This window comes from Cynocephalus volans, chromosome 12, assembly GCF_027409185.1.
Source record: "Cynocephalus volans isolate mCynVol1 chromosome 12, mCynVol1.pri, whole genome shotgun sequence".
Taxonomy (NCBI): Eukaryota; Metazoa; Chordata; class Mammalia; order Dermoptera; family Cynocephalidae; genus Cynocephalus; species Cynocephalus volans.
Window position 1 is genome coordinate 67,459,740 of NC_084471.1, and position 8,186 is coordinate 67,467,925.

General features: G+C 45.6%; 1 protein-coding gene across 1 annotated transcript; it reads left to right on the top strand.

Annotated features, from left to right (window-relative positions):
• The first annotated feature begins 698 nt into the window (after positions 1-698).
• On the top strand, positions 699-6,151 carry LOC134391882 (keratin, type II cytoskeletal 1-like). The gene is made up of 9 exons (XM_063115802.1): positions 699-1,364; positions 2,211-2,425; positions 2,735-2,795; positions 3,204-3,299; positions 3,465-3,629; positions 3,748-3,873; positions 4,437-4,657; positions 5,198-5,232; positions 5,325-6,151. Exons 1-9 carry the CDS (start codon positions 777-779, stop codon positions 5,669-5,671), a joined length of 1,854 nt encoding a protein of 617 aa, XP_062971872.1. The 5' UTR covers positions 699-776; the 3' UTR covers positions 5,672-6,151.
• The last annotated feature ends 2,035 nt before the right edge of the window (positions 6,152-8,186 follow it).

The window sequence follows — 8,186 nt, forward strand, 5'->3', positions numbered from 1 at the left end:
TCTGTTGCTGGTGTCTCTGTCGTGCCTCTGGTGTCTGTCTCCTGCCCTTGTCTATCTTTGAAGAAAAGGAACAACTGGGAAACCTAGAAAATAACATGATTTCCCCTCCTTATCTCTCTAGAGAACCTACCCATCCATCCTGTTTGATGACAGCTTCTCTTCCTTTAACTAGTCAATGCAGCAAAAAAGCTTTAAATGTTTTAGTTATTAAAGACTTTACTCTATGTCAGGAGATATAACTTGGTGAGCCCTGGGTTTTGTAGGGCAAATCTCAGAAATGGGCAAGACAGCTCCTGAAATCCAATCATGGGGCATTGCACCTGCTGTGCATAGGGAGAGAGTATGTATGCTTAGTAGATTAGAAGGGCAAGGCAAGAATGGAAACTTACATACCTTTGTGATGGGGGTCATGAAATACTGCCAAGAAACACCAGGTAGCAGATGTGGGGTCCTATTTTCACAAAATCATGAACACTTAAAGAGAGATCTTGTCTGATAAAATGATTACCACACTAGCCAATCTTGCATGAACAGCAATTTTGAGAGCCCATCCTGGGAGCTAGGTGTGTAGTGTTTATCGTATTGTTGAGGCTCGTAAAAATCTTGTATGGCTGCAGGCAAGCCAAACCCTTAAAAGGCACCGCATCTCCGCTGACTCCAGAGGACCAAGCCCAAATTTCCTCCCTGTATATAAGGGGAAGTATCTGTGCTTGGGGTAGAGGAGTGTTTAGCTCCTTTCTTCTTTCTACTTTGCTCCTACTTTTCTCTGAGTCAACATGAGTCGACAGTTTAGTTCCAGGTCTGGGTACCGGAGCGGAGGGGGCTTCAGCTCTGGCTCTGCTGGGATAGTCAGCTTCCAGCGCAGGACCACTGGCAGCTCCACACGCCGCAGCGGAGGAGGTGGTGGGAGATTTTCAGGTGGATTCTGTGGTGGTGGAGGTGCTGGTGGCGGTTTTGGAAGTCGGAGTCTTGTTAACCTTGGTGGTAGTAAAAGCATCTCCATAAGTGTGGCTAGAGGAGGTGGACGTAGTGGCTTTGGTGGTGGTTATGGTGGTAGCGGCTTTGGTGGTGGCAGCTTTGGTGGTGGCGGTGGCTTTGGTGGCGGTGGCTTTGGTGGTGGTTTTGGCAGTGGTGGTGGTTTTGGCAGTGGAGGTGGTTTTGGTGGAGGTGGTTTTGGGGGTGGTGGATATGGGGGTGGTTTTGGGCCTGTCTGCCCCCCTGGTGGCATACAGGAAGTCAGTATCAACCAGAGCCTTTTGCAACCCCTAAATGTGGAGATCGACCCTGAGATCCAAAAAATAAAGTCTCGAGAAAGGGAGCAAATCAAGTCACTCAACAACCAATTTGCCTCCTTCATTGACAAGGTGAGTTGATCTGCTCAGTGCACTGGAGAGTGGCTCCTGGTCCATTTGCGATTGGTGCAGCCAAGACATGTGTGGATTTGAACCTTGAGTTTTGTGTTTGGATGATTAAAAGCATATTTTATGGAGTGATCTTCTGGGAGTTATGTTAAAAGTGTGCTTGTGAATGTTGCTAATGACTGAACTCTCTCTTGGACAAAGGGGTCTGTGGTCTACATAAACATGGGTCAGTCTGAAATTACCTTTAAGTGTTTTTTATTCCGTTTTTTAGCTGTATTGGGACTTACATTTATTGAATGAAGATAATAGAAATGGGGCTAACTGAACTTTCTAGGGTACAAATGAGAATCCTAGAAAGGTTTTCCTAATCATAAAAAGGGAGCTGAATATGAACAGAGAGCATTGTGATATTATAAGAAAAAGTATGTAGTAAATCAGTGCCAAGCATCTTTTGCTGTCAGAGGCGAGCTCTACCCTCTGAGAATTTTACATTGGTACTGTAATTTCAAATTCAATTTTGGATTTATCCAACATACTTTTGAACTGTGTATATGCCCAGGGAATGTAAACCAATTTTTATAAAAAATTAGAAGGCAAATCTCTTAAATATCATGTATCTATTTCCAAGCATAATTGCAATAATTTTGTATGTGCTTTGCTATTGGTATTTGTATAGCTACTCCCTTCCAAATCTGCTCTGAGTTGACAATGAGTTGGGTTTCATTATGAAGATGGAATTAAAGTTCTTTTCCAAGTGAAGCATGGGCCTTGCTCTGTGCTGGCACTTGGCACTCAGTGGCCATGGGACCTGATTTCAGCACCAGGAGTAATGGGGTCTTGTGTTCTTAGGTGAGGTTCCTGGAGCAGCAGAACCAGGTGTTGCAAACAAAATGGGAGCTGCTGCAGCAGATAGATACCACCACTAGAACCCACAATTTAGACCCCTACTTTGAGACACATATCAACAATCTTAGAAGGAAAGTGGACCAACTGAAGAGTGACCAATCTCGGATGGACACAGAACTAAAGAACATGCAAGACCTGGTGGAAGATTACAGGAACAAGTAAGAAAGTCCTGAATCTTGCTCTAAAAGATTTCCAGAAATTGATAAGTTAAGATAATGAAGCAGCATGTAGCTATGTCCTTTCTTAGGTTAGAAGAAAATCAATTTGGCATTTTTAGAAGCCTCCATAGTCTCAGAAGATGGAAATGGTCTAGTGATTTTCTTGTCTAGAAGAAAGAGGTGGCTGAGATGTCTCAGCCTAATAATTTAATAGAGAGATAATGACAGGCAATGCCACTTTTAGTCTAGAATGCTGGACTTCAGGCCTCACTGCCTTTGCATCTCCTAATCATTTATGCTTTCCTGCAGGTATGAGGATGAGATCAACAAGCGAACAAATGCAGAGAATGAATTTGTGACCATCAAGAAGGTGAGCAAACTTTGTAGGATAGAACTCACATCTGAAATAAATAATAGAAGAGGGTCTCCAATTAGTAAGCAGAAAGAAACCATGATGTGGAGAACAAGGTAGTGGGCCTGATGAATACCTGGAACAGAGGTTTTTTTTTTTAACATTATCATGGACCTGGACTTATCTAGGCACTCAGCTTCTCAATATTTCCCAGCACCTTACATAGTAAGTGGGAGGCAAATTCTCAGAAAGGCAGGCCAGCTCCCTTGACTGGGGTGAGGCAATCTAGGAATTATGATCTATGTGGAGTAAAAAGGTGAGGAGTAGACCCCAAACTCCTCTTCTACTTGGAAAATCCACTCACAGCTAGTGAAAGGGACCTGCCTTAGAAAGAATATGGCTTCATGATGTCCTTTGTTCCTTTAGGATGTGGATGCTGCTTATATGAACAAGGTGGAGCTTCAGGCCAAAGCTGACAACCTGCAGCAGGATATTGATTTCTTCTCAACACTCTTCCAAGTGGTGAGTTTTCTAATTTCCACCAAGTTTACCTAAATGGAGGGCCTTCAAGCCTGAACCCACCACTGCCCAGAAGAATAGAGATGTATCTTCCATCTCCTGTTCCCTCCCTCTAAGTTGCTTTTTGTTTTAGCACTATTAGACTCACTGCACTATCATGTCTTGCAGGAGTTGTCTCAGATGCAGACTCAAATCAGCGAAACCAATGTTATCCTCTCCATGGACAACAACCGCAACCTTGACCTAGATAGCATCATTGCTGAGGTCAAGGCCCAGTATGAGGATATCACCCAGAGGAGCAAGGCTGAGGCTGAGACCTTGTACCAGACCAAGGTGAACGGCCTGAATGCGTGGCCAGTTTCTCTGAAATGTCTTGTCTTGCTATCCTGTGTTACCTATTCGTGTGCCTGAGTCATGCCCATGTCTAACTGATGTGATCCATGATTTTTAGTATGAAGAGCTGCAGATTACTGCTGGCAAACACGGTGACAGCGTGAAAAATTCAAAGATGGAGATTTCTGAGCTGAATCGGATGATCCAGAGACTTAGATCTGAAATTGACAGTGTTAAGAAGCAGGTACATACTTCCTTCTTCTAGCACTCAGCTGCATGGAATGGGGGTGGCCTTCAGGAAATGGGGGTGCTTTCCTAGTTTTGAATGTTGCAATCTATACTAAGGCTACATTATTATCCCCAGTTCCTTTGATGACTATGCTGGTTTCCAGAATTCAGCGGTCATGCTGGGTTCTCTTTAGGGCAACTTGTGAAAATGGCCTAGTAGAGAAAGATGCAGTGATCAGAATGAGTGACCTAGCCCATGACCCAAAGTGAGACTTAAGAGTTGGGGGGTGAGAGGAATGGCAGCCAGGAGGTTTTAGGGTAAGCATTTAGAAGCACGCCAAGTTTGTAAGGGTTGGACGAGTCTTGACTAAGGGCTAAGAGAGGTTCTGATGTCCAAGGTCTTTTAAGGAACATGATGATGAGCTATCCAGAGACAGGTGAGTGTGGGAGATGGCTGAAGGTCCAGTGGTCCTATTGGACTCATGTATTGGCCTCACTGGGGTGGGGAGCTCAATCTGAGATGAGAAGGCCAAGTCGGGATTACGCAAAGGCGTAATGTGCTGGATTCTCCTTTCTCAGATCTCTGGCTTGCAGCAGTCCATCAGCGATGCTGAGCAGCGTGGTGAGAATGCTCTCAAAGATGCTCAGAACAAGCTGAATGAGCTAGAGGAGGCCCTGCAGCAGTCCAAGGAGGACCTGGCCCGCCTGCTACGTGACTACCAGGAGCTGATGAACACCAAGCTGGCCCTGGATATGGAGATCGCCACCTACAGGACCCTCCTGGAAGGAGAGGAAAGCAGGTGAGGAAGGGACCCTGGTAAGAAGTGGTAAGACCACTGCTTATGGGCTTTCTTCCTTGCAAGCTCATTGTGCTTGAAGTTGCAGCCATCTGACTGCAGCTTGTCCTGGGGATGGGGAAATAAAGAGTACCAGTGGCAAAAGGAAAGACTTGGTTTCACTTTGGGAGCCAGAGTCCCAAGCTTTTTCTTTCTCTTTTTTTGAGGGCTATAACATCTCTATGAAGAACTTTGAAATGCAGTAATTTATTCTTCATCCGGGATGCCTCAGATGTCATCTGGCCTGAAGTCAGTGACTTTAGAGGTGGCCCTCATTAGTTGCAATACTCTTGTCTAATTTATATGGTGATTTCTCCCTAATTTGTACTCATGCTGAGAAAAATGACAGAGGTTTGGGAGTCCAGAGGGAACTGGATTAGGTTTCAGATCAAGTGGATTGGAGGAGCCCCAGATGGAGAGAGTCCTCAAGATGGCTGAGATGGCATGGGGAAGGGGTTTGTAAAGCTGGAGTGTCATGAGAGATTTGCTGTTTTTCTCCTACAGGATGTCTGGCGAGTGTGCCCCGAACGTGAGCGTGTGTAAGTATAAGCCGATTTCCCAGGGGTACCTGCAGGCTCTTTTGGGTTGGAGAGGGAGTTAGGATTAAAGATAACTGAGTCTCCCCTTGCAGCTGTGAGCACCAGCCACACCACCATCAGTGGAGGTGGTGGCCGAGGAGGCGGAGGTTTCGGCTCTGGCGGCGGCGGTGGCAGTGGTAGCTACGGCTCTGGAGGTGGCAGTTATGGTTCTGGAGGTGGCGGCGGCGGCAGCTATGGCTCCGGAGGTGGTGGTGGCGGCCGCGGCAGCTACAGTTCCGGAGGCAGCATTGGGGGCCACAGAGGTGGTTCTGGAGGGGGTGGTGGGAGCTCTGGAGGCTCCTCGGGAGGCCGGGGATCCAGCTCTGGGGGTGCCAAGATCTCTGGGGGCAGTTCCAGCGTGAAGTTTGTTTCCTCCAGTTATCCCCGAGGAAGCAGATAGAGAGGTGCTCTCTATCCCGTGAGCTCTCCGTCTCCATCACTACCAAATATACTTGGCAAGACCAAGGTCAATTGTACCAGCCTTATTGGAGAAAAGAGCTATGTTAGTTATGCTGGTGCATCCTATTTCCCCAGCTCTTTCTTTTCTGCTCTGCTTCCCAAAGAAGTTTTCAGATCAGTGGCAATCTCAGTACCCTGGCTATGACCTACTTTCTGCTTTGCCTGAGAAACAGTTCAGTAGTTACAACCGCACACATGACGTTTCAAAGCACCTCCTTAAGCCAGCCAGAGAAAGGCCAGTTAGATCCAGGGTTTCTTTGCTGTGATGGATCAGAGTACATGCTCTGGACAGCTCCTTAGTATTCTATCTCTGTGCAGCTTTGGTTTGTACATAAGGTGTAAGCAAGTTGTTTGTCTTTTGTGGAGATGTCTTAAACTCCCCATTTCCTTGTTTTGCTGCAATAAACTGCATTTGAAATTCTCTCTGCATTTCAGTCTCTTTTGTTTATGGCACTGTCTATTCCGGATGGGTGTTTTATGGGAGTGAAAGAAGACACTAGAGCCACATGGCATATGGGGGAGTCAGGACACAATAAACATGAGCAAGACGGGGAGGCTGATTAGGCAACACTTAACTAGAGTGGAATCACAGAAAGCAAGCTCTTCCCCAGAGGGTGGGGATGTCATGGAGAAATGCAGACACTGGGGTGGTAGGTTTGATTCATCAGCGAAGGTTTCTTGAAAAAGGCAGTGAGCAAGCACATTGGGAAGGAGGGGTTTGGCATTGTGAAGACGGCAAAGTACTGGATGGAAAAGTAATTGTTTATGTGGAACATCCAGGGATGAGAGGGCCAGGGGTAATGTAGGGTCAGCAGCTACTGCAGCCAGAATACAAACATTGGCTTGGGGAGTTCAAGAACCAAGAGTGGTAAGAGAGAGTTGGACGTGCCATTTTTCCTCTCTTTCAGGCCACCATCCACAGCTCTGCTTAATCTAAGAAGCTCCCTGTTTGACACATAGCCTGTACTTGTGAATTAGTACAACGGGCTAGCACAGGAGTCAGAAGCACAGACATTTGGACTCAGATAAGCTTGGGTTTGAATCTTACCACCACCATTTACTAGTTCTATGATAATGTACAAGTTAAAGACCTGTCTACACCTCACTTTTAGTATCTCTAAAATGGAGATAATAATGCCTTCCTTGTGGGAATTATTGTGAGGATTGAATAAGATGATGAATGAACATGGCTGAGCACCACCACGTAGTGCTGACTGGCTATTGTAACATTGCTTGTTGGATGCCAGACAGCTCAGTAGATACTTGTTCAAAAGAACAAGTGAACATCAGCTTCCCAATGATTCTATGACCATGAAAAACTCAGTTAACTTCTCTGAGAATCAATTTTCTTAGTTTCCTCTTAGAAAAGATCTTCCTAGCTCCAGTGTCAGACAGGGCTAAGTGGAATGAGGAGGGTATAATCGACAAAGGTGTCACATAACACAACCCAGGTGAGCTTTATCCTTCCTCTCCAGTCACTCCTTCTGTGGGGTCCCCCAGTTCCTCCCACTTTCTTCCTTGGTCTTGACTAAGAAACACTGAGTGTGTTAACTGCTCTGTGGCCCAACCAGCCATATGTTTTCCCTGCAGTCTTGAACCCAAGCTGGAGTCTTGAACATTTCCAGGTTCTGACAAATCTGTTTAGGTTGTTGCTTGAAAACACTGAGAATTAACCCTTTTGCTAAACACACAGCAACTAGTCTCTGCCCTGAACTCTCAATTCCTTAAATCCTCATATAAACGTCATAACCCAAGCCCCTTATTGCTGACATACCTAAGTCGAACATTCCTTGTTTTGCTGTACACCATGTGGATGCTGCAGCCCACTCTGTATGTAAGTCCTCCTAACAAATAGTTTGGACCAATCACTGTGGTGCTTAGTGCTTCTTTCTTGGGAATCCCAACTGGCCCTATCTCGGGATGGTTTGGGACATTCCCCTCATGGAAACTCCCTGGCCACTACTTTTGGGGTGACACCAGCTGTGGGTTTAGCCAGACAAAACACCTTCACCAGATCTGTTTCTACCTGGACTGAAGTGAGAATTTGGAAAATATTATAATGGAGTAGAAAGGACAAGAAAATGTGATGCAGAGAGCCTGGGTTTACTCCACTGTGATATTTAAAGGGCAAGCAAAGAAAAATAATCCATAGCTTACAGGATGTGCGGATCCTTGGTCAAGTCACTCAGCCATCCCGAGCTTTAGTTGTCTTGTAGGTGAAATGGGGATCAGAATATTTGCCTCTAGACATCAAGAGGATAAAAAACACAGTGTGAAAATACTTTGTGAACTGAGAATGTGTTATACAGAAGTAGTTAAATGTCATTAAAAGGAGAGACAGAAAAGGTGTCTGGTTACTCTGGGCCACCAAGGACGGAAGCACCTTGAGGTCATCACTGTGTCCTTATGAAAGCTCTATAGGGACATCACGAAATTAATTTTCTAATGCACCCAGA

What these genes read in the sequence shown, in the direction of transcription:
- LOC134391882 (XM_063115802.1), top strand. Translation starts at nt 777, where the DNA reads ATGAGTCGACAGTTTAGTTCCAGGTCTGGGTACCGGAGCGGAGGGGGC. An exon ending in GTGGAAGATTACAGGAACAA is followed by an intron (nt 2,426 to 2,734) that starts GTAAGAAAGTCC and finishes GCTTTCCTGCAG; the next exon opens with GTATGAGGATGAGATCAACA. An exon ending in TTGACAGTGTTAAGAAGCAG is followed by an intron (nt 3,874 to 4,436) that starts GTACATACTTCC and finishes CTCCTTTCTCAG; the next exon opens with ATCTCTGGCTTGCAGCAGTC.